The 27,407-nt window shown below is 38.5% G+C and overlaps 1 protein-coding gene across 1 annotated transcript in view; it reads left to right on the forward strand.

Moving 5' to 3' along the window:
• The window catches only part of LOC139978501 (chondroitin sulfate synthase 1-like), a 31,735-nt gene extending 5,771 nt beyond the window's left edge, over positions 1–25,964 (forward strand). The window contains exon 2 of the mRNA XM_071988784.1: positions 20,785–25,964. Coding sequence (XP_071844885.1) covers positions 20,785–22,344 — 1,560 coding nt within the window. The 3' untranslated portion in view covers positions 22,345–25,964. The remainder of the gene's footprint in view (positions 1–20,784) is intronic.
• The last annotated feature ends 1,443 nt before the right edge of the window (positions 25,965–27,407 follow it).

The following is a 27,407-nucleotide window of genomic DNA, read 5'->3' on the forward strand; positions in this document are numbered from 1 at the left end:
ATCTTCAGAGACCTCTAGTGAAAGAAAACGGAAACAAATCCTTGTGGACCTGGACATGGCATCTCAATCAGGTACAGTATGTAGTGCTCTGCGACATTCGGCACATGGCAGCGGAAGTACTGCCCAGGCATCACCAGCAGCGCCGGAAAGACGAAGACGTCCTGGACAGGGAAGCAGCTCAAGTCCTGTGGCTCTTAGACACTTTGGCCAGATTATTGTATGACCAGTGTGCAAGGTTAACACTGCTGATGGTGCAGTTTGGATTCACCTGTGTCCTTTCAGCGACAAAGTGGCCAGCGGGCGAGGCCAGAGATTCAGTCTAGGACCTCTCATGTTGGGAAAAGATATCTTTGAGGCTCCATTAAGCAAACTAGCTCGGAAGTAATTAACCAAAAAAGGCAAGCTTTCAAAATCGGGATTCACGAAGCTTGGGAACAGCAAACCTAAAGTTTACTCCAGCCATCCATACCAGTCCATGTTCTCAGTAGCCTCAGCCTAACGACCACACTCAAGGCCCATGTAGATGAGTAACCGCAGGCCACACCTTCAATAATTGCAAAAAACTTACTAAATATCTTCGATGTAGAGGAAACCATAGAGTCAAAGACTGACAAAAGTAAAGAAGACAAAAAGGTGCCACCTGCGGCGGTTGTCATGTTGCACTTTACAAAGGCTGCCCAAAGTTCCAAGAAATAAAACTAACTATAATTGTACAAAATCCAAAACCGCTCCTATGCTCAAATAGCTACCCCCAAACATATAAACAAAAAACAACAACATCCAAGTAAACCTGGTAGCCTACGTGGTAGAAGTACTAAAGTCGGTAACAGAAAAAGCAAACGTAGAAAGTAACGTTACAGAAATAATAAGTTATGCCATAATCTCGGCAATCACACATCTTTACATAAAACTAACAACGGAAGAACTAAGCAAGAACCTTTTCCCCTCCAGCAATCTTAAGTCTATCTCCACTGTCAGGTGGATAGTAATTCAAACTACCTTTCAATCCTTCACCTGAACATAAATAATATCCTCCCAAAGCTACCGCTTATACTTAATGAAATTGATATCCATCAGCCTATTGTTTTATCCATCCAAGAAACCAAACTTAATATCATGTGTCACTTAGATATCCCTGGTTACATACTTTTCAGGAAAGACTTAAATAAATTAACTTTTAAATAAATTTTAAATTTTTTAAAATTAAAAATTAAATTAAACTAATTGCCATCAAAGATCACATAAAGGCTATAGATAACACTGGCCCTGAGTTTGTAAACCTCCAAGCTCTCGAAATTATTATTTCATGAGCCCCATAATATCACTATACTATCCTACTATAACCCGCCTAGTTCCCCTCTTACCACAAACTCAACTAAATAATGTAGTCTTTAGAATCTGCCACCGGTAAGCTCCTTGAAGCAGCAAAATCTTTGCCACTTTTTGACCAACTAATTATTTAATACAAAAAATCCTCAAAAAAAGACCCTCCTTCTTGACCCCATAATCCATGATCTCTTGCTTAAATACTTAGTTCACATAACCTACGCAAAAAAATAATCTAAAACGTTTCCTAGATACATTACATTGTTTAAATTGGGAGAAGGCTTTAGCTCTGGCAGAGGGAGGGGCCCCTTGTTTTGGAACCAGGTGTCTAGAGGGCTTGTGAGTCAAACCCCAGAGGAATTGTCCTCCTCTGGGGAACAGCCCAGTCACCGTTAACTATTTTTTTTTCTTAGCGTAAGGGTACATCCTGGCAGGGTGGGTTTGCTACTCTGTATGTCACTGTATGCTAATCTAAGTACTACAGTGACATACATGTACTGCACCTGGACTTGCTCAAATTCATCAAGAATTACATGTGTACTGTAATCAAATACATTTTCAAAACAAATGAGAGCAGACCTCTGCCTGCAATGATACTGATCACAGATCGAGAAGGTTCACATCAAAACGCTGTGGAAAGCAGTGGTCGTAACTACTTCAAAGGATCAAGATGGGCAGAAGGTAGATATTAATTCATATGTTGTGCATTGCCTATTGTGTAACATATACAGCACAGTATGCTTATATTATTAGTACCATTTATATACTTTATAGTGGTACACCATCATGTTAAACTGACAATTGATCATCAATTCTTGACAATTTTTTTCACAACAATTCCCAACCAGTATACTCAAAATAATAGCAAATTTGATCCAACTTATATATTACGACACTATACAGTATAATAATACAGGAATAAAATAACATGCTTATAGTAGCATGTACTATAATTGAACATTCAGTTAAATAGTTTTTTTGTCACAACAGTATTGAAGAAACATGAAACAATGTGTGATAAGCTCAACAATCTTTCAGGTGTTATTCTCCATTTTGTTTGAAATAGAATATAGTTGAATTAGAATGCTAATCAAGTGGTTGCAGTTACACTTATGGAGCACCTAAAATCGTGTTAAAGAAATGTAAAGTCTGTCAACTACGTATCACAAATTTATGAAAATTAACACCAATGGCTAGTTAAGATACAATATTTTTGCTGTGGACTATGCAATTTTTAAGCTTGTGATAATAATATAGTTAAAAATAGTACACTGTATACAAAACACATGGAAAATTTAAGTTGAATACTAAATACAGTGCTTTGCTTTTTAACGGTAACAGTGAATGAGTTCCAGAAGTTGGAAAATCCAAAATCAAATCAAAAGCAATCCTGCAGGAAGTAGGAATAGAGGGCGAAATGCTAAAATATTTCCAGTCATGTAGCCTAGGTAGATGGGAAAGTGCACACTGCAAATGTAGACTTAGTTTCGCCGATCGATCGTATACCCCCAAACCAGTCAGTTTTTGGGGAACTAGTGGATGTTGAAGGTACAGTACTATAGTTGCTGTGACCCATAAACAACTAGAGCTTGTGATGTACCGATATAATTCATAGTTTCACTTACAGTACTCGCAGACGTGCTGCCCGCATGCGACAAGTAGGAGATGCATACTACATGTATGTATCCAACACTGTCTCTGGAAATGAAATCAGTGATGACTGTTTAAGAATACTTCGAATTACAGTTTGAGGCATGTCCTGTACATTGAAGTACTTCCTGGATCTCAGAACCGCAAATGCACTGCCTTGGTTTATTCGATTTTGATCTTCCCTATAGAGGAAATGATTTTCTTGATCTCAACCTTAACATTTTATTTTTATCAAATGATCTGTTTTGATACTAAGCACAGTTTTGTGGTACTGTACATGTATTTATTCTGCAGAACGTTAACAATTAAGAAAACAGTAATGTACACGTAGTAGCAGCTAGTGGACCATGCACATATTATTTAATAATAAAGGGCACAGGTAAGTTTATTGTCCTCCAGTACCTACCTATCTCTTCTAACTTTGTACTCTCCCATCTAATGTATATACAGTCAGTACCTTGTCTATAAATTAGTAAACTTTGTAGTACTGTGCCACCTTTTGATACATTTCTGGGTCAACACCCAAGTCCTCCTGTCCTCCATAGGGAGGATGAAATATTGTAGATCCTTTGCCAGTTGGGATGAGTAGCTACTCTCAGGGGTCACCCATGGTGGGGTACCCCAAGGTGACGGAAATTTTTCTTCGCTACTCGCTAACCTGTCTCCCCAGAACCTTAGGATCCTTGTGTATTCATCTGAGTTAATCCAAGATATGAAAGCAGCTGTGTGAAGATGCATGGTAACTAAAAAGTTACAAGCTTAGATGAACTTCATACTTAATATGTACTGTATTTCAAGTACAGTGAATACCGCACAAGAAACCGTTTCCTTGATGTAGGCTCCGTCAGTAAAGATGAAAGTCTGAATATGTAAATATGATAACTCCAAGAACTGAGAAGTTCAGATATGGACATCACCTAAACTGGTGAGTACAAGAACCCAGTTATTTTATGTTGGGATCAAAGGGCATTTAGGTACAAAATCAAAATCTGTAAACCTAACGTAGTTAACACAATATAATTTTAAAATTATTCATAAACTTGATATTGATGTGTTGTGGTGTAGATCTAAATGAGCGCCAAGACCCAAGCTTGCTGATAACTTGAAGTGAAAAGTCGTCCAAACTTTAAAAACATTTGTGTAATCTTTCTAATATGAATGTTCTTATTTACAGTAAAACATGATGTGGTGAAGAACTACTGAGCCTGTTTGGTAGCTAGAGAAATTATATGAGAAAATGATCATCATTCTAGTCAATAAACAACATTGTTATGTGATTTAAGTTTCAGTCAGGCTGGATTTGAAACTTTGTCCAACTCTACACAAAAGGCTGCTTTAGGAAGCCCCAGTTCTCTCTGCTGTGCACTTTTTGTACAGTACTTTCCAAAATATATTCAGCCACACTATAGCTGACCCAAGGTCTAGTTCAATTGCACACAACATTATCGGTTATGCAGTGTATTAGGTTTTCGATCGAGATTTGGATTGTGGTTTCAGGTTGAACAATCAATATTTCCTAGAGAGATCATTTTGACAGCCAATATCATTCGTTAATGACAGAAGAAATTAATTGCAAGGTAAGAAGACCTGGATGGAATTATGCTTAAACCACAGGAGATCATGATAGAAACTTTACTGTTACAGCATATAAATTACTGCAGTACTCTTTAAAATATGTATCGGTAATGGGAGAAAGTAACTGCCAATATCACTTGCATAATAATAAATATATATATAGCTCAGCTAATATGCTTCATGGAGGCGGGCTTTGTTCCCAACTTGCTAATAAGTACAGGTAGCTGTACTCATAAATACTATGAAAGCATTGACGAGTACAATTCATTACCAGAACCTGATTTAATTTCAGTTAACAGCACATGCAAGGGTTGGGGGATGAAGGGATAGGGGGGGGGGAGAGTCAACTCCGGGAAAGATGGAAGAAAGGAAGAGAAATATCAGTTATACTGTGACAGTAACACTTTGTAATAGCTAGAAATTTAGAGATACATATAAAGCTTTAATGTTAACTACATCTTTTATTATGAAAGCTTCTCGTTTCATCCATTATTAGGTACTGAGTATGAACGTTTTTAGCTTGTGGTGCCGGGGGGGGGGAGAGATTGGAAGAGGGATTGATGAATAGAATGATCCTCATTGAGTTAGTAATCATGTATCCTCCCGCCACCTTTTTATCCTATTTTTAATTTCACCATAGTTTACCCTCATTGCAAAGAATTGGGTGAGTTAAACTTGTGTTTGTCAACATGGGCACAAGGATAGGTCTGTTAGATTTTGAAGGCACACTACATCTTTAAATGCACACAAGTTGTACAGTGTGCATACTGCAATGCTCAATATTGACGACTATGGACTGTGGACGATCTGTGTCAACTTTTATCAACTATTTTTACATAAAACCTACGAAGGTAATATGTAATAGAGGCAGGTCACTGTAAATACAGTATGAGACCAAGTCTGAGAACAATTGGAGACTAAGCATGGCTACTGTACACAGAAGAAAATGTACCTGAACTTCATAACAAGAATTTCTCACATCTGTTAAAAAATGGCAATGCCAGACATCACAAATGATATACAAAAAGAATCTGTGGTTGGTTCTCTGCGGTAATATATCACGATTGTTTCCCCATTCTGCATATGAGCACCAAAAATATGAATTGACTTCACTCATCTATTATCTCGTCTTCCTTACACTCTGATCACACTCTGATCTGCTTAAGCCTCAGAACTAGCATTCTTGTACTACACCTCCAATTAAAGACCCTTTCTGAAATCATCAAGAAGGTTCCCAGTTTTTCTATCTGGCTATAGGGTAGATCTTAGATTATAACATACTTTATAGGTAACAGAGACAGGAAAGTCACGACTGGAAAACGTGTTAGATGTTCAAAAAAGTCAAATATTGGTTAGTTTGCGTTGAAAAAACACATACAGACTTTTTAGTTAACAACTGATCAGTGTCTTCTGGAAATTTCACTAAGTTTGTATTTGTACTTAAAACCAGAACCTTTAAATTTATTTTAGGTACAAGAAATAATACCTCTATAATCGCCATATCTTTATATTAAATGTATGGAATATAATCAAGAAGAGCAGAATACTTTGTTGGAAACTGTGTTGCTTCTTGTAGCAGTCTGTTACATTGAACCACTAGAAAACCTGTAACATCCTGTGATTTCTCTCCTGAGAGCTCTTAAATTGCATGTTCAGTAGTCACGTACAGGCACTTTTAAATGCTAACCAAGAAATAATACCTCTATAATCTCCATATCTTTATACTGAATGTATGGAATATAATCAAGAAGAGAAGAATACTTTGTTGGAAACTGTGTTTCTTCTTGTAGCAGTCTGTTGCATTGAACCACTAGCAAACCTGTAACATCCTGTTATTTCTCTCCTGAGAGCTCTTAAATTGCATGTACAGTAGTCACGTACAGGCACTATTAAATGCTAACCAAATTGTAAATAGATTACAAAAAAGAGTTCTGCCAGTGTGACAAGTTTGGGGTTACTGTTGAAAGTAAGTGACACCACTAAGTTGAATTGTATGTACAATGACATCTTATTCACACTCGACTACACCAAAGAATACCCTGAGTGAGAAATATTCTTGCAATTGAAGCCAGTTTCAATAATTAATGGCAATATTAAGTGAGTGGGCCAAAAACCATCCTTTAATAACAGTATACTTAAAATCGACATGATAGATCACAATATATTTTATATATACACATTGATAGATAGCCACTTGACATTTGAGGCTTAGTGATCACACTTACATGAAAAATTGTAATACCAAAACATATATAATTCTTAAATGACTGACTGGCGTAGTTACTTGTACTTGTTTGTAGTACTCCCTGTAGATAAATAAAGTAGCAATTCATTTCACAATTCAGATGCTTTTGTTGTTTTGCGCCGTGGATCAATAAATGAATACAAATACCACATTCTCATACACACATCCTTTACCTACATGTGGTAACACACATCCTTTGCGTAACATAGAACACATTTATTAAATGTATATATTTATTTACAGAACCCGACAGAAGGGTCCCTGTAGAACAAACACACAGCAATGAAAGAAGTAAGCACCAACATGTGTAACCCCAAGGACTGTATGTCAAAGGCTAAAACCTAATAAGATATGAACTGTGGGAACTAGTTCGTAAGAGCACATGTGAAGGGGCATAAAACCCCTAAAATTCACCCATCATAGTAGATATGGGAGACTAACAAGTTCGGGTTGGGGGGAGGGGGAATTGGAAGGGAACCTTTAAGCTGTTTCGTGAAACTGGTACCCACACTTAAAGCATAAGAGAAGCTAAGGGAACCCCGGGAATACACAAAGGCTTCCAAAATTGCCCAAGATAAAAGGATACACATCTAATCTTCATTTGGTATGTTACAAAATATGCTCTCACATTTACTTAGCCTACAAAAGTTTCCATATTTTTGTTGTGTGTGTCTGGGAAGAAAAACAAAAGTACTCTTGGAGAAAGGTGGGTGTTTTTGGTTCTGAAAAGCCCATCTAGGACATAAATGCTATACTCCCAGAACGCAAAAAAAATTGCCATCAAAATTTGTACCTTTCTTTCTTGGCCTACTTTCTCCTCACAATATTAGCACTCTCGATCGGTTCACCTGTCTAAAGTGAACAGGTAAATTGTTTATATTAATATGCACCCTTATTAAGGAGCACAAATGTGTTAAATTTATTACCTTTAAAGCTTGTCCCGTGAGAAACCAGTAATGAGATTCAAATGGATTACAAAGTAAAGTCCAAGTAATGCCTAAAACGTTGGACGGTGGGTGGTAAAAGAAGAGAGGGTCATTGTTCAGAAGTGAACCCATTGCTAAGAAAGTTACTCAGTTCACTATATAGACAAGGTAGAGTAAAGTTAAGTAATGTCTCCACGGAGACAGGTTAGCTCATCGCAATGTAAGTTTTGAGATATATCCAAGTTATGAAACATGAATGGTAACCAGCCCTGTCCAGAAACATGTCTCCACTTACTACAGTAAGATACTATACAAGTCTAACATGGCAGTGTGTCCAGGTTCTAAAGAGATTCACCCTGATGCAGCAGATGACATCACATTGTATGCACACTAACAGGAATATACTGTATACAGTTGCACATTTTTGCCCATATATGGAGACTGACATCAAACCACCCATTTATTTGGTCGTGCACTACCTGATATACTGTAATTACACAGGATAGGAAACAACATTCTCAGTTTATGTTTTTCTTTCAGGGGGTATTTAAATAAAGTTGCTCTACACAACTTAGTACAATATTGTTGCCTGTCCACAATTGGCTTTTCACTTTGCAAGTTAATCAATCGGAAGTTGTTAGCATTTTCAGACAAAATTTGGGAAACAAGACTGTGAACTTGACACATTGACATGTCTACTGCAGTCCCACGGTGATACTGAGCACAGCATGTCCTCCTCCTTTATACACTTATTTAAAGGAGTAGTACACTAGAATATTATGTGCTGTACTCTGTGCTACTGTGTATAATATGAATAGTACAGTAGTAATGAGATATGTGTACAATGCAAAGAAACATTTAATCTTAAATGTTCATACATATACTGCTGTAAAACTGGACTGTGAAACTGCTAGGAAAGATTAGGTGTAATAAGAGTTTAATGGTAATCTGCAAACTTAGTTTCCTCACCCATCAAATAAGATTCAGAAATTATGGAACTATACACAGAAACTTAAAATTCTTCCAAATTAAAGTTTTTAAATTGCATACATTTGTGGTGACAAACCAAATGTTTATGTGTACTGCAATAGTGTGTACTATATTTATTTTGAAGATTCAGCCAACAGTTTATTGTGTACATACATTTAATGACCACGTCATATTTTTCCTAGCTAGATATTAAAGTGATATGTATCCAGGTATGTGCGAACATTTCATACGGTCATCCAAGCAATGCAAAGAATAGATATATACAAGAATCTTTCCAAATCAAAGTTTTGTCATCATGGGCATTTTTTGTTGTTGTCACATACAGTATGGCAAATGTGCCCACGTACAATACACAATACCCTATACTACTTGAAAAGTGTGTTAATTGGTCATTGTAGATTGGTGAATTAGTCATGAGCGTTTCAAGGGTGGGTATTTTTACACTTGTTTGTATAACATTTAGGCTGCTCATCATTATGGTATCTGCGGAATAGTATTTATTACCGTCTGCTGCAAATCTATATCACAGAACCTGCTGCGTAACATTTGACCTTTTCAACACCCTTTTCTGGCTATTAATTGGCTCTCAACTTGTTTCCCGTGTGTAGGTGTTTTTCCAATCAGATACTGATTTGGTCTTAAAGTCAATGTTTGTTTAATACTATTGTTACGAAGGCTAAATTCTTTAAGAGCGCCCTCGAAAAGAGGGAGAGGTGGGGAGGGGGGTAGACAAGATGGCGGGATAAAGTCTGGTGTAAAGTGATATTCTGTGTTTCTAATTATTCGGGCTTGTGGAACAGAGACAACCTCCCCGATCCCCGTAATATATGGTGGAGAAAGCGGGGCAGAACTTGTTACATTTCAGGATTATTTTTCTTTGAGAATGAACAATGAGTGATATTTAGACGTAGCCTAGCTTGAAACGTTAGTTTGTGAAAGCGGGGGCCTTACGAAGTAGCCTCTACAACACTGTAAGTGTAACTTGTAAGGTTAACGTTAGGCTACGTGAGAACGTTCGTAGGCGCAGCCTAACAGTAACACACTAGACTGCATTAACACCTACTCAAATGTCACAGTTAACTAGCCGAGATTTTGTTTTGTGTGTGTTCTGAACTTCTGATTAGTGTTGTAGTAAGACGTACCAAAGAAGGCTACGGTCTACAATATTTTTTTTGTAGTACACACGGAACGATAGTTTTCACTCTGTAGCCCGAAGTACTAAGGTAACTTGCTTCATCATGAATAACAATTCTTATAAACCCCCGATACTTTTGGGCACTGCTGGACGTAGAGCAGTGGCTAGATTCATTTAAACGTTATGCAGAGTTAGCCTATTGGGATGACCACAGGAAGTATGTTGGACTGAAAATTTGTCTACAGGATGGAGCTGCACAATGGCTGCGTAGAGTAAACCTCGAACAAAGTAATACCTATGAGCTACTTAGGGACCAGCTGTAAGGTACCGACTGAACCGGCCCAGGTTTTTCAGCTAAGAAAAACATCGTTTAGTAAACAACAAGAAACAACTGAATTGGTTACCGAGTGTGCAGATGACGTGTGTAATCTGTGTCACAGGTTGAACATAGACATAGATAGGCAACTCCATTATTTTATTCAAGGGCTCAGGCAATCGTTGAAAAAAACATGTGCTGCGTCGCCAACCACGCAACATCGGGGAGGCCATACAGTTCGCCAAAGCAGAGGAGGCAGCACAGCGAGTTGATGAAACTAAGATTATACCTCTAAGTCTGCGAAAGCCACAAAAACATCGGTTGACGAGTTGCCGAGCTGGTGATGGAGAAATTATCTGGCCTAGGCTTGCCCAGATTACATGTCACCGAGTCCTCGGCACATCGCACATCCCACAACGTACATGGAGAGATGCCAACTATGCAACAGCGTCTCGCATACTGCACCAAACTGTCCGATGTTTCTTCCAATAGGGCAAAATTTTCAGCCAGAACTTGAACCCTGGCGGGGCCCACCAACCGGTTATGAGGCTCCATATTATCAAGTTCAGCTCCGTCAGGTGAACGAGCAAGCTGGGATGTCGGATATCAACAGCCCCAGGACCCAGGGCAAGTTTAGAACAGACGTCGCATACCAAGGTCGCAGATTCAGTGTTACAACTGGGGGAATTATGGTCACTACAAGTATGAGTGTACAGTATCTATGAGAGCACTTAATTATGAAGCTGGTAATCATGGTAAGCCAATCCTGGATTCAGTAGGTTCAGATCAGCCTACTAGTAGTGCAAAATCAACAAATGGTATAGTGCCTAAAGTAACCAATGTGCAGTTTCCCTACCTCAAAAATTATATTCCTGTATCTGTTTTTGGTGCTAAAATATTTGCTATGGTTGATACAGGGACAGATGTCAATGAAATCCACCCATATATGTTGCACAATCATCCTTTTAACACATTTACAATGGTGAAACCTGATATGGAATTCATGTCTACAGCCTTGAGTCAATAGGCCAGGGTTGAAAGTATGCTGTTTCAAAGGGGAGATCCAGTCACAGATGGTAGACCTTAGGTTCTATGTGGTGCCTGATATTCAGCCAAAGGTAATTTTAGGTTACGTTTTTCTCTCGGCAAACATAGCCGCAGTCGAGTGTGATCCAAGTGGTATGCAAATAACATTCGACCCTGTGAGGAACATTGTTACACCAAGACGTTTCACAGTACCTGAAAAATCTGCAATGGTGCTGCTAGCAAGGATAACGGGGTCCCCACTGCCAGATCAGAGTATTGGAACAACAACAGACTCACCCACATTGTCCACAGCTGGTCTTTTGCCAACCAAGTCCCTGTCAACTAATCACAATATGAGCTGTCATTTTGAGTGTGCTAATTTTACAAGCAAACCCCTCACTGTACCTGCAGGTCCAAAGTTGGGGAATTCACATGCCTGTCCCGCAATGATTCTGTTCAGGGTTTTGATAGTGATACTAGGGTTGGGCAAACCAGGTCATCCCCACTGTTTCTCTTGATGGTGAAGTACCACCCCCATTGAATGTGGCTGACTCAACGATTTGTCTAGGAGTGACTTGTCTCAAGATGAAAAGGATCAGTTGTGTCAAATGGTTAAAAATTATGAGACATCTTTTTTTTGTAGGACAGGATAGCCACCCTGGGTTTTGTGTTATGGTTAAGTCTGAAATTAAGAAAGACCCTACAATTAAGCCTGCTCGTAAAAGGTGTTATAGATTAGGGCCCAAACAAAAGAGGTATTAGAGCATTTGATAGATGGTATGTCTGCTCAGGGTATAATCGAGCCATCTACTTCCCCTTGGGGGAGGGGGCCTTGATTGCTCATTAGCAAGAAAAACAATCAGGTTTATAAATTTGTTGTTGATTTCAGACGTATCAACAAGCATATTTAAATGGATGCACACCATCTTCCCACAAGAAGAAGAATCCTTGGACAGCATAGGTAATGCATCCCTTGCCTACTTAAGTGCCCTTGATTTACAGAGTGGTTCTATCAGGTGGCCCTTCATCCCAACTCTAAGAAATACAAAGTATTACGTTGTCATTTGGAACTTTATCAGTTTCAACGCCTTCCCATGGGGTTGCGTTCTAGTCCAAGCTCATTCCAGCGAGTCATGGAAGAAGTGTTACATGGTTTGCCATGGAAAACTGCTTGGTATACATAAATGTCATTTTAAATTTTGTCTAAGGACTTTAACAGTCATCTTAAACATCTTGAATAGGTTTTTTGAAAGCCTAATCAAAGCTGGGGTGCACCCTAGAGTAACAGTCCCAAATCCATATACAGATAAGGTGACAGACCTATAACATTCCGTAGGGGAGCTGTTCTCCAATGGCGATATAAAAGGGTTGCAACATGATGATCCATATTGCAACATGCTTATCTAGAAAGTGGGGATCTCCCATCTGATCAGCTAATTGCGAGTGACCTATTGAGAACCAAAAATGAAAATTTTCTTGATGATGTGATTCTCTATCATGTGTGGGTCCGCTCTGGGCATGGGAAGCGGGAGAATATAAAAGTCATTGGTAAGTGGTCATTCCGTCCACTAAGTTAGCAGTGGTATTGCAGGAATTGTATGATTTTCAATTGTCGGGTGGTCAAATGGGTATAGCCCGAACCATGGACAAAGTCAGTGTTAATTTTTTTGGTGAGGTATTTTCTCTGATATTGTTCGTTGGATCAAATCTTGCATGCCATGCAACCGACGGAAACGACCGGCATTCAAGGTTTGTTCCCCGGTTACACCAATGCCATCGTCAAATTTCCATTCGAGAGAGTGAGTACCGATATTCTTGGACCTTTGCCAAAGTGTAGCGGTACTGACAACAAATATGTTCTAGTTTTTGTGGACTGTTTTGCGAAATATATCGAGTTAATTTCTCTGCGTGATATCACTGCTCTTACTGTTGCCAGGGCATTTTTGAGGGAGATCGTCTGTCGCCAGGGTGCACCAAACTTTTTACAATCCGACAGGGGTACAAATTACCTCTCTAACATTGTCAAGATAACTTATCAGCTTATTGGCACGAAGAACACTCAGACAGTTTCTTATCACCCTCAGTCAAAGTGAGAGGTGTTTGTCGTACATTTTGACTTCTTAAGCTAAGCAGTTGGAATCGGTACATACCAATTGGGAGCAATACCTCTCTTTTACTCAGTTTGGGTAAAACACGTCTCCATGTATGGATAGTAGAGACTATACACCAGCGTTCCTTGTGTATGGTAAGACCCGTGCGTACGCCACTTGATCACCAGATCCCATTCCCTTTAGATTGTCCAAAGTTAGCACAACAATATGTTGGAGAATTGAACTCAATTTTGGAGAAGGCCCGGGCTAATGCTGCTTTGAACCTCTACGAACGGAAATTTTTTATGCGAGACAGTGCTGCAACGAAGGCCACAAATCATACCTTTCATGTGGGTGACATGGTCTATCTAGAAACTCCAGTTCTGGCTGCTATTCAGAAGTATGAAGTTGGCATCCCAAATGGCAAGGGCCTTATTATATCGTTGCTGAACCTTCCGACATACATATTAAGGTCAGGAAAATTGTTGAAAATACATTGCACAAAGGTAGAATTCATGTTGATAGACTTAAGCATGCTATATGTAGACTGGTGAACCTGAAGTGGTTCCAGTTGAACCGAAAGTGGTTCCACTTGAACGTGCAGTTTTTCCTTCAACAGAAGATATTACCCCCACGACAGCTAAGGCTGACCATAGTCAGTCTGCTGTACGAAAGCAGCCTGAGAGGGAAGTGAAACGACGACATGATTGGAAGGGCATGCTTTCAAATGTTTAAGTGTTATCATGTTGCATGTACACGGTGGTTAGTGTTCCAATGATTTTAGTGTTCTGTTTTTTCTTCTTCTCTGGGCCACTTATTGTTTATGCTGTGTTAGGTATAGGATGGTTATGAACAGTTGTTGGCATAGTATTAGTAGTTTACATTGTTTAGTCACCATGTGATAAGGTATTCTCCCTTGTACTCATCTAAGGCTGTTTCAGTCAGTGGGGGTATATTGATGTTGGGGCACTTGTATCACATTTTGGGGGCTCATAGGAAGGCACTATTGCTGCAATGTGTGGTTTATTTATAGGAGAACTGGTCGGTATTCTTCTTGTAGGTATACATATAGAGAGCCGTCTCATTCTGTTTACCTGATTTTTAACCGTTAGAGTCCCAGTAGAGTCCCTGTTACAAGCTGATTATTGTATGGTAGCTTGGTTCAATGCTGACTACTAGAATTTTTTTGCTTGTGTCAATCTATAAGGGGTAACATTGCATGTTAGCCTAGATTTTGTTATTGTGTACAGTATGACCTACCATTTTGATATGTGAGCATACCTAGTTCACTTTATTTCATCCTTGTTTGGCATGTACCTGATGAGTTGGTTTCTCTAGTTATTATTGTTCTCACGTTAAAATTGTATTGTATACTATGGTGCAGAGCAGGTAAATGTTTAATTGTTTTGTATACTGTAGGGACCTAAAATGTTTGCTCATCACAATTTAAACCCAAACTGTGTTACCTTGTACCATGCTCAAAGGTGTGTATTCTCCAGGGAAGTCGCAACCCCAGGGGTTTATTCATGTGAGGGTATTGGGTTTAATATGTTAAGGTTTACTAGTGACCTATTCATGTTAAGGAAAAAATAAAATATACAAATGAACAAAAGCAGCAACAAGACAGAAAAAAAGAAAAGGAGGATTACTTAAAGGCCTCATTAAAAGAACTGTCTTCAGATCTTTTTTAAAAGAGGGAAATGTAGATTGATTAGCAACCGAAGACGGCAAGTCGTTCCACAGCCTGTCCCCATTTTACTGTACTGTAGCTGAATTACAATGCACAATAATGAGATTGCCAATTAGATCACTGTAAGGTCACTGTATAAGATGCCAATGATAGGTTTAGAGCTCATCAGTTTACTATTTGAATAATGCACTCAGAGTAACGATCAAGCATTATGTATGAATGAAATTCCTCTGCAAAATACAGCCATGGCCAGATTTCCTCATCTGCTGGCTATCAAATAGATCACTAAAACCATACTGCAAGTCTAATGTACATGAAGTAAATCTTTATAATTAAATAAAAATACAGGAGTCTTTTTGCAGCAGTCTTTGTTCTCGAGAGTAGTGCAGACTTTTGACAATTTTGTTTATAAACAACTCTCCCAGCGTTTGTCTCCAAAATGGAATTAGTTTACTCAGTTCAGTTGTCTTAGGACATTTCCCTGTGACTTGAGTCAACATCCACACATGGTTCAACAGTCTAAGTAATTTGTATTAAGCTTTTTTTTCATTTATCGAACATTACATAAAATAACACTGGAACCTTAATAGCTGCTTTAACTCTAAATGCAATTTGTATGTGGCCTAACCCTGTCAAATATCATCGTTAGGGATAATCAAAGTAAACAATTTCAAAAATAAATATCACAGCTAGACCAAGCTTGCGGAAAGAAACGGTCTGTGATTGGTCCAACCCCATCATGGTAGTTTATTCACTTGCGAAGGAAAATATATTTCAGAACTTATCCTCTTTATTCCATATTCAGATTAGTACATTGCACAAAATAATTTGTCATGTTTAATATACATGCGTGGACAACTCATCAAACTGTCTACATAGTTTTGGTTATTTTTCACCGATGTGAAAATGTCTGCAACATAGAAGTTACATGATCACGCATTACCAACTGTAAAAGAAAACCCATCACAGTCACACGATTGAATTATTTTCCACTGTTACATCATTTCAGTGTTAAAGAAAAACAAAACCATTGTATACTGTGGCATCACTAGTTATTGCACCTCAATTATTGTTAACATTCACTCACCCAAATAAACATGAATAAGCTTTGAAGCTGTGAATTGGGATCCAATGTGCTTCATTTAACAAACTGTTTTATGTCAATTTTGACTTATCAGGCTACGTTACCCCTTTTAATGCTTTTTGTTGTTGTATTCTTTAACATATTTCGCTCCTCGCTTACCTGTCTCCCCACAAACTTAGCACCCTCGTTCTACCAATACTCCCCCTTTCCCATAACTGTAGCCCTTAGCCTCTTCATACTGTAGGTTCAGTTATCAACCAGATGTAAACTACTGTATATAACAGATTAATTTGTGTGAGAGACATTCACCTGTAGTTACTCAACAAAGATGTGACTTCCTGTCAATTGTTATACTTATCTGTCTTTATCAGCTATGTGACCTAGTATTTTAAAGCCATTAATAACCATATGAGCAGGTTAAAAGCTGGTTTTGTGTTGCACAACGTTTCAGTGGTCATTCACTGAATTCAGTCAGTGAATCTTAAGTTAGACTCTCCCGCAAGGCATATAATATGACCTATAGGTACAGGATGGCTTTCAGGCACAACATTTATTTTAAAAATATTTAATGATAATAGTAATGATAATAATGATCATAGTAATAATCATAATATAGATTATATAGCGCCTTACATAGCAGAATCACAAAGTGCTAAACAAAATTTCAGTCCTCAAACAAGTAAGTTTTGAGAGTTGAGAGTTAGAAGGAATTCACACTAGTTCGCTACAAATATGTTATGGTAGCATGTCCATATTGCTGGAGCTGTGACAGAAAATGACCTGTCACCATTAGGAGAGCGCGAAAGCTGATATTAAGACAAAGGATTTTCTTGGTGCCATGGCGTGTAAAGCTTAATTGAAGGGAACAATGTAATTTTGTAATTCACACGGTCTAGAATGGGAAGCCAGTAAAGTTCTTGAAGAATTGGTTTGATATGTTCCTGCTTCGAGTAACCAGCCGAGCAGCTGAGTTTTGAAAACGCTACAACTTTTCGATCTCAGTTGCCGGTGAGTGATATGCTTAATGTAGACGCGTTTAAATTCACTTTTATCAGGCAGATTGTAAATCTTATACTAAATTTAATTTGTGAGAAGTGTCCCATGAAACAGTTGCCGCTTCATCAGTTGAAGTAACTGGATTAGTAGTCTAATACACAGACCATTAGCATTAGGTCACTTTATCAGATGCAACACAAAACTCTACCTGAAAACATTTAGACTGTGATGGTCTCAAATCACATGTGTACAATGTACTGTAGCAGAAATTTGTTGAGGGCAACAGGATGTTGAATGTCAGTCCAGGTACTCTATGGCTTTATATGTATATCATTAGTTAAAACAACATGTGTTGGTTGAATTATTATAATTTAAAATGCAATAGAGTAAAAATAATGCCTGCCCGGAGGAAATGATGTCATCATTACTCTGTAGCCTTAAAGGAGCATTCCAGATATTAAGCATATTTTAGGGACAAATATCTTGAAAGAATGAAATTGTGACTAAAGCTGTCTTCTTTGGCTATGACGTAGCAAGACTAAAGCCATCCTTTGTTTCCTATATACTGTAAGGTACACATACATTTTGATAGCAAAATAGGAATCGTAGAAATGAACACCAATTGACTTCTGTTATTAACATGCACCCATTTCAAATTCTGTCTGCTTGGTATCGCAATATTTATGTGTAAATGAAACAGAAGTGTACATACAGTACAGTTTATTTAGCACTCTCGCCATACCGTGCCTAAAGAGTAAATCGGTAACCTTTTTAGCACAGTAAACCCTCTATGACTGGATACTGTTTTCGGTTGAAGTCCCTCCAAACTCGTTCAACCAACCCAAAGTGTCTCTAGATGCGTTCTTTTGCAAAGTTAATTTTTCTTCGGATCTGCATGTTTTCGGTATCTTCCGGGCCGTGTTAGGTGGATGTTTACCAAGTGGTTCGAGAATGTTATCATTGTTCCTTACAACTGTCCTTATTTTTTATCCAGGCGGGTTCGACAGTAGTTCCCAGTTTTTCTCGCGTTTTCAAGGCCTATCAGTGATACGTGGAGCAGTTATTTGCCACCATTACTTCCCTACACAGTAGAAAAATGTGTACATTTGAAACAGTACATAATCACCATCTTACAGTATCTGTAGCAGTGCACAAAAGGCTAGGGGGTGGTTCTAACTCAATATTTCCAAAATGTATTTACTCCAACATTCTTCATTTATTGTTGAGCATTGTTCTCCATTCCTATACAAGAAAAGGATACTAATCAGGCGAAAGGGACTTCTAAGATATATGCGGAATCTGATTGAAGAAAAAATCCCGAATGCTCAGTTACCGTTACCAAGTAATCCGAAGGAAATGTTCCGATCGAAAAAAACGCGTGCAGGCACTTAGAATGGGAGAATGAGAAAGAAGGGCATTGACCGGGGAGGGGGGGGGGGTGGTCGTAGAGGGGACACAGTGTTAAACGGTTAGTAGGACATTCTAGGTACGGTAAAACAAGGGTGCTAAGGTTGTGAGGAGACAGGTAAGCTCGTCACTCGTAAATATCCAAACCAGTAAGCTTTGGAGTTTCTCCACTCCACCAATTAACTGTATATTGAGATTTATTGAGCACTACAATTTTTTGGTGAAAACGTTTGTACAGTAATTATTTTGTTCCTTGCTCCTGTTTCTAGAACATTCATTGTTTCTAAGATATAAAACCAATCAGGGTATGATTCAGTTAGTGTGTCTCCTTGCTTCTCAGATATTTACTCATTCCTCGCTAAGGGAGGGCAATGACTGGAGAGATGGCCGGATATAGAGAGTGCACAGGGTTACCAGTTCATTATAGGCATGGTTTACAGTTTTGTATCAATTAAGTCCTTCTCACAGGACTTTACAACTGGTTGGTCATTGATTTGCTTGTCACAACCACAGCAACGTGTACACAATTCAAACAGTTGTAGCTGCGGTAGCACCATATAGTATAGTGTTCCACATCTGAATGTCACATTGGAGACTATCCATATGGGGGCCTGCACTATATTAACAAGTCAGGGTCCCACATTATGCACCTACATGGGATGAAGAGAGATCAATTAGTTGCCATGCTCCACCACCAAGGGACACAATGCCTAATTTATACTGTACATGTACAACAGCAATGATATGCATCATAACCCGTTTTCCATATTATGGTAGACTGCAAGTAGGTCCCCTTATATAAACCACTGTAACACAATGAGCACTCTCTTGTGAGATCTAGAAGAAAAAATGCAATAGTTGTGTGAAGGCAGGAACGTTTGTGTCTTGTTAACATCCTGACCCTGCAGAATATTTATTCTAAGAGGCATTACTCCTACATTATGATATAGATAATATATAAGGGATGTCCCTAATGGGTCCGTTATCTGGCATTAATTTAATTATCCTTGACAGAATGGCAGTGTATTACATGTCCAAACAAATAACCTTCATGTTGAATGATAAGTAAGCAGTGCTGTAGTATACCTGTTTGATATGATGTCAGTAGTCTTTGCAAGGTTACAATGAGGTACACCTGTATTGCTCAATCAGTGAAGAATGTGAACCTGGCCTGGTTATGGAACAAGGCCTTCCTTTTGGAATAATTATGACACACACAGTTTGGGAATCCTTCATGGTGGTGACCTCCATAATGAGTTGAACTTCATATAGCAATATACAGAGAATTTGGTTTATATAAGCATTAATTTGCACGCGAGTGGGCTGACTATATGTGCGAGTGGGCTGAATATATGTATGATACAGCATATGTATATATTTAAATATTGAAACTGCTTTTTAGGCTGAATTTGTGTCCTTCTAATGTTACAATTCTTGACCATTTAAGAATTGATAATTAAGATAACTTGTATATAAATGTACCTTGCCTTAATTTATACAGTCTGCACAATTAACCTTAATGAAAAAAGAAACACCACTACAGAATCCAAACCAAACAAGCTCATATCTCAGCACGACTCAGCAGTGGAAAGAATGTGAAGTAAACTTCAACATTTTGTAAAGACTCATTTCTTTACTTGTCCCTTTGATTGCAATTGACTTGTTTTGAATTTCTGTCATTGGTCATTGTCAGCACTATTGCTCAAGAATACAGTAGTCATAACTCACTCTATTAGTGGAGGTGATTTCGTACCGCAGTTAATACTGTACATAGCTCAATTGGACTAACAGCACAATTGCTCAAGAATACAGTAGTCGTAACTCAGAAGTTTATTTCATCCTCTTCAACATCCAAGCATAAGAAAGGAAAGATGATGACTCAAAAATGTCAGGTTATTATCAATCAGACCGTAGGATGCATCTCTGCGTCCTCAGTACTTGACACTCTTTACTAATTGTATCTTTTTAGCTTCGTGTAGGTTGCTCTAATAAAGAACATTTCTATTCAATTGGCAGACCGAGTGCTCTAAGTGAACGTTCAATATCATGATCACTTGATGTTTTGGACTGTATTTTCACTTCCTACTTCGTATTGCCAGGAGGATATAGCGTGATTTTGGGTTTTTCGTTTATACCAGGTCGAGCCTCGTATCTATATCTTGCCCGAACATGTATAGTGACTGCAAGTGATATACTATTTCAACACTCTCCCAAGTAACCTGTCCATTTCATTTAATGTATTTTTGTTCTCTTTTCTTCAAGTGGGTTACAGAATTATTCCACCAGTTCTCAAACTCATTTTTCTTTCGTCTTTGGTACACCCTACAGATGCCGACGCTCTTTTACCAAAACTACAGTATCGGCACTCTACCTTTCACGGGCAATCTTCACACATCAGATGTATGGAACGCAATAACTCTCCACCCAATCAAAAGAACTCGTCACATGTACCGGTTACATGCATACCTTGAATCTCAGTATATAGCCGAGAAGAGACTTCAGATTCTATCCTACTACAGAGAAATTCAGGATGTGAAAGAACGTCTGCACGAGGACAAGTCCGAGAATCCCGGTACCCACGAGACACGTCACTTAGGGTTACACCCGAGTCTCATAAAATTCCGGGCAGATTCATTCCAAGACGTTGTACCGTGGAAGTGTTTCAGCCGTTACCTGTATCTACATAACATGGAATCTCCGAGGCAGGGAATCACTAAACCCATCCAGACTGCCGTGACTGATGTGGTTCTACAAGAAATGCAACTCCTTAATTCCAATTCAAAGACGGTAGGTAGAACAATAGAACTCAAAAAAATAAAGTATGGCTATTCAAGACTCATCCCACCGTACGGTGTGGATTATATTTTGGATCTTATGTTAGATTACAAGACACATCAGGGTTCAAGTCGGACCCTCTCGGTCCGGCGGCACACGTACCTACACCAGAGCTTTGGTCGGATCGAGCTGATCGAAGACGAATATCTCCAGAATTCAGAAGAGCTGAAACTATCAGACGAAAGTCGCAGTATATTAAGCCACAATTCGTATTATTCAAAGGATAGTTGGTTCATAAACAAATCAAAGGAGACGATACACTTCATCATGCCGCTGGCGGGGCGGTTGGAGAATTTTCAAACATTCATGAAGAACTTTGAGAAGACTTGCCTGGTGCCGGGCGATAGCGTGAAACTGTTGGTAGTGCTATTTGAAAAAGACGATGATGATCAATCGGAAGCGATCGAAGAGACTCTGATGAAATACGCAAAGCAATACCCTAACTACGACTTACGTCTTCTTCATGGCGTCGGAGACTTCAAGAGAGGAGCGGCTCTTGACCTAGGAGCTTCGCAGTTCCCCAAATCAGCCTTGATGCTTTTCGTCGACGTGGACATGTATCTGTCCCCGGGGTTTGTCTCGCGATGCCGTCTCAACACAGCATTGGGGAGTCAGGTTTTCTTTCCGTCCTTTTTCAGTCAGTACAATCCGGATTTTGTTTACGGCCCCGAAAGTCATCCCAGCAGCACGCTGGTCATCAGCAAGGAGACTGGATTCTTCCGCAATCATGGGTACGGGATCGTTTGTCTCTACAACGAAGACCTGCAGAGGGTCGGAGGGTTGGACTCTTCCATCGTAGGATGGGGATTCGAGGATGTGGACTTGTACCAAAAATTCGTCTCAAGCAATATCACAATACTCCGAACGCCAGACCCAGGCCTGATACATATTTACCACCCGGTGGAGTGTGATGTAATGCTGGAGCCTAAGCAATACCAGATGTGCATGGGAACGAAGGGCAACACGTACGGGAGTAATATGCAGCTAGCCAAACAGCTGCAGGAGGTGCGAGCTAAACTAGCTGACGGAGCTCGAGAATTGCTTGGGAAGTAAGGCGTAATCAAATGTCATCTTTATCAAAGAGTTTATTGTCTTGATGACGGTATCTTTAATCTAACTGCGTGTGCATGCGTGCGTGTGCAGATGTGTGTTTGGGAAAATTCTGGGGATTCATTGATCAGATATCCCAATCATAAAGTACCATCCCAGATGTACTGAAGAGAAGACATACAAATCATTCCTATACGACCAATAAAACAAAATTGGAATTGAATCCCAAACTTGAGAAGTCTGAACACCAAAGTATCAACATGTGCTACATCGTATTATACCTGATATATTGTCTGCAAATGGGAAGACGAATAATATGTCAAGAGTGTGTAAACATTATTATTTTAATGGGATCACGATAGAATGTATTCTTCGTTTAGTCGGTACAGGTCTGTGAGAAATCTCAGGAGTGAAGTGCTGGTACTACTTCAAGTATAAACATACGTTTTAGGAAGCCAGAGAGATTTTGTTTTTGTTTTTTAAATGTATTTTAATCTTCATGCTTTGTGATTTATTTTGAACTTTTAGTGTGATTGAATGAGACACACTTTTTAGTTCCATATAAGATATTTGCATGATTAATGGTGAAATATGATTATGATACATATCACCAAAACGTCAGTGTCATCGACCCCGATTATGGTTAATGCAATGTCAATGAATGCCTGCACAGAGCTCTTTCATTTCTTGTATCTAAACGTATTCATTCAATAGCATTGCACTGAAGATGTGAAACCTGCATACAATGTTAAATGTCTTGATGTTAAGACAATACTGTAACATTTTGTATTAGTGTTGTCGTGTGGCTCTGCCATTCTTATCAACTGTCGTATTTTAATGTCGGTTGTGCTCGAGAAGAGTTACCTGAGTTGAAAGGTTGTTGAGAGGGGAGAGAATCTAATAATTTGTTTTTAATATCAACCTTGAAAAAGTGGAGCCTACTGTTTGTGGATGTTTCATAACAAGGTAGTATAAACTATTGAATTCTATCATGGTTATATATTTCAGCACTTTAGTATAACAATTAGCTGTGGTACATTACGTCGAATTCTGTCTATATATGACAAAATCAGGTATCAAAGTTCATTGCACGGAGCCTTTTGAGTTTTCCAGTTACGCAGGTTGACGGCTAGTGTTATTTCAATAGTAGTACAATCATCAGTGTATACATCGATGTATTATCTCCTGATATTGTTTGGTAAAACCAGTGGATGCGATATTACCAGTTTTTTTTATGGACAGTCATAAACACTAAATAAGACATTTATATATATACAAAATAAATCAATATATTTGTATAAGAAATCGTTAAGAGGAATGACAGAAATTGCCTGCCACAAGATAATATTGTTTCACTATATTGGTATTATAATACGGTGTCGAACGTTGGTTTTCTACTGGCTGGGATGTGCTTTCAATAACTGCTTTAAGTGTTATTTCTTTCATTTGCTATATTTGTTGGTGGATAATGGGATTGTTGGAAGGAAGAAATTGAGGTCAAGGAGATGCCTAATTGACACTGATATTTTCGAAGTTTCATCTTGCGTGCACTGTGCAGCGTGGATGGGGAGACTCAATTATGCTGAGTATGAAATGGAGAGTCACACTCGCCAAACAAACCTGACGATGTCATTCACCGTAATTTCCATTCCACTATGCCAGGCACGTGCTTTTACTCTAGGGATTCGTAGAAACAAGGTTTTTCAGTTTGGATAAGCACAGTTATAGTAACATTGTCTACTTTCCTCTACCTCTCAACTCAACCCACCATTCTCGCATACATTAATTTTTTGAATATCGGTTCGTTAGTGTTTCATAATTAAGCCAGTTTTTCCCGTTTTTTTTAAATTATTTTTATTTGCTTGTTTTCTCTATTGTACATATATCTGTTTTTGTTTCTGTTCCTGTGGTTTGACATGGTCATTTGCAACAACAGCAATATAAACACTTTAAGTTCATTAAAGCGATGTTCGTGGCACCGCCTCTCACCCACCTCCGTCTGTTCTTGAACAATGTTGTACAAACTTGGCGGAAGGACTGTTCAGCAAATGTGTCTCGGTTTTCTATGGCTATTTGGGGTAAACATTTTTATCTTTTACTACTCATGGATATTAATCAAATATCATTTTCGTTTCTTTCTTACTAGCGAATTGGATATAAATGTATTTTAATTATTTGTGACATAGTGACATAGTTTCAGATTGAACAAAGCTGATTTAATTTAATCAACTGGCCTGACTGTATTGTGTACTCCAAATTGTTTATTTGTTATATTGTGTAGCTATGATTGTTGTGGGTGTAGGGGTAGAGGTGAAGGTGAGAGGAAGAGGAAGAGGCATAGAGATATTATCCAATAGTCTCATTTGCACAGGTCTTCATGTTGTGTAGTATAGCAACGTTGAAGTAACGACTTTCAGAGGTAAAGCAGCTCAGACATAAGTATAGAAGGAAAAAAAGAACCAAAAATAAAAAGGTCATTTTTAAAATGCTTTTGTCGATAGACAGAAGCAAAGTTTCATGATATCTATTCAGGTTACCTGTCTCTGCACAACAATTAAACTCTTGACATTCATGTGCTATTAAAAACAAAAGTTTTTGAAAAATGTGTATTCACACAACATGGTCATTATCACGGGCAAGGTGAAACGATCCGACTGGAGACACCAAGACTCGAGTGACATGTGTCTTTGATATGGGTGGCTTTATTTTTATCCTCGTACCAAGACAACAACCCTAAACAACGTAAAATGTACGCCTTGTTTAAACAAATATTTCACACAAACATGACGTTACATCGGAAATAGGAAACATATCAAACATGCATTGATCTCATATGTTATACACCTCCTACCACTGATCACATATTTACAATATAGCCTCCCTGTACAGACATTCGATACTAACAAACGTCTCGTAAAGATATCTGTATACGTGCATTTCAACCTTTCAACACATTCTGGCATCACTTTACTGAAATAAGAAACAAGAATACGACTAACTAATTGCGTTCCCTCTACTGCAAAGTCAGGTTTGACTTAGTACACATAAGAAAATAATACACTTACGGAAATCGGTCAGCTTCCGGCTTTCATTTACAGATATCTGCAGGTCCTTTGAGACAGGTATCCTCGAGATATATATCCAGCACCCCTTGCACCAGGTAGTACAAATACGAATATCACGCCCTAGCCTGCTTTACCCGGCCTATTCATACTGACCCTTTACCATCATTTTATGCAATTGAAAGTAATCTAAACAAAGACTTACATGAATTCAATTGATGGCCGTGGAAAAATCAGTGAATCAAACAAAGCCTACTAGTATGTCGAATGTTGCTAATGCAAACTTCGTGAGCAAAACAGAGAAACAAATGAATATTCATGGGAATTAATACAGCTGCACGATAGTCGTTAGACTTGTGTCAAGCATACTCATGACAGTCATGCGCTAAAGGGCATCACTATTCATCCGCACCAAGGCTAAATAGTACTTTGAAGTTGATAAAAAGGGTGGTTACTATGAACACCAGCTGTTCCTTAATGTGTATTTTGCTGTCGGTTTTAGTTTTATTTTCTCTCTTTTTTTATTAATTTCTTATGCTAAAAATATATTGAATTTTTAAGGAAATGATTAGATGTATATATAAATATATATAAATATATATATATATATATATATATGCAATTGTTTTGTTAGAATTTTTAATTATTTTACTGCATTGTCAGAAAAAAGTTAGAAAAAACATTATCATGTGCAACTTCCCTATAAGTGTGCTTCTGTGTATGTAATTCCAGTTGGTTATACATTTTTTTTTTTTGAAAAATATGAACAGAACTCACCCATAAATGAAAATACACTTTTCAAGCTTGATTTTTAGTATGTTTGTTAATGTTAGTATTATTATCACTTTAGGAAGAAATATGCAGTCGTCAAAACTTTAATATGTAACGACAAAAACACACGCTTTGATTTAATACCTTATTTGTCTTTGGAAATGACAGTCTTATTCATCTTATAGTTTTAGTACAAATTAATAAAAGTTTTTCTGATGTTTATCAATTTTATTCCCAGACTTAATAGTAGGGAGTTCATAAGCTGCTGTCATGAAGGGAGATGTAGAATTATGTTAACCCATGTAACGTTTAGTATATGATGGAGCTGTACATACAGTCATCTATATGACCTGGAGCTGGCCTTGCCTGGTAGGATAAGGTATGAGGATCCCATGAAAAACAACATTTTGAATTCATTTTGATAAATTTATGTGATGAAACCATATTACAATATATATTCACTACCTTGACGAGTCAACCATCATTTCAAAACGTGAAGAAGTGGATTTTTTTTGGGGGGGGGGGGAGGGGGGGACATTTCTAGCAAACAAAATCTCCTTTATAAAATTTGATTTATACTAATAAAAATACTTTGAAAGTATGCTTAGATCAATAAATTCTAAGACACCTATGGAATCAGTATTAATCACTCAAGTCTGATTTCATGTGTGCTGCAGAAATGTTCCTTTCTGAACCTTGTCCTTATTGAGTGTGTTCAGTCTTTTCTGCTAACAGTCAATAGGCTATAGTTTTTTTTTCTATATGACACGTTTTGTTGTGTTAAACACACAAGTGCAATACGTTTCTGTTCCCTACATTTCCCCTCCGTGTCTTCCCTCCAGCTGCCCTCCAATCCCTCCCCATCCCCTATCCCTCCACTTCCTCTGCTCTATCACTACCCCATCAATTACCCTCCTCCATGTCCCCCACCCTCCATACAAGTACTATCCCTTTCCCTACACTTCCATTCCCAACACTTCCCCTCACCTACACTTCTGTTCCCCTACACTATACTTCCCCTCCTCTACACTTCCCCTCCCCTACACTTCCACTCTCCAACACTTCCGTTCCCCCAACACTTCCCCTACTATTCACTTCCCCTACCCTGCACTTCCCCTCCCCAACACTGCCACGCCCCAACACTTCCCCTCTCCCTCCAGCCCGTCGCCTGGCTTCATATTCACTCCGGTAGCCAGTCTCTAACTTGAGGGGACACAAACACATCAAGGCCTT

Source organism: Apostichopus japonicus, chromosome 13 (genome assembly GCF_037975245.1).
Source record: "Apostichopus japonicus isolate 1M-3 chromosome 13, ASM3797524v1, whole genome shotgun sequence".
NCBI lineage: Eukaryota > Metazoa > Echinodermata > Holothuroidea > Aspidochirotida > Stichopodidae > Apostichopus > Apostichopus japonicus.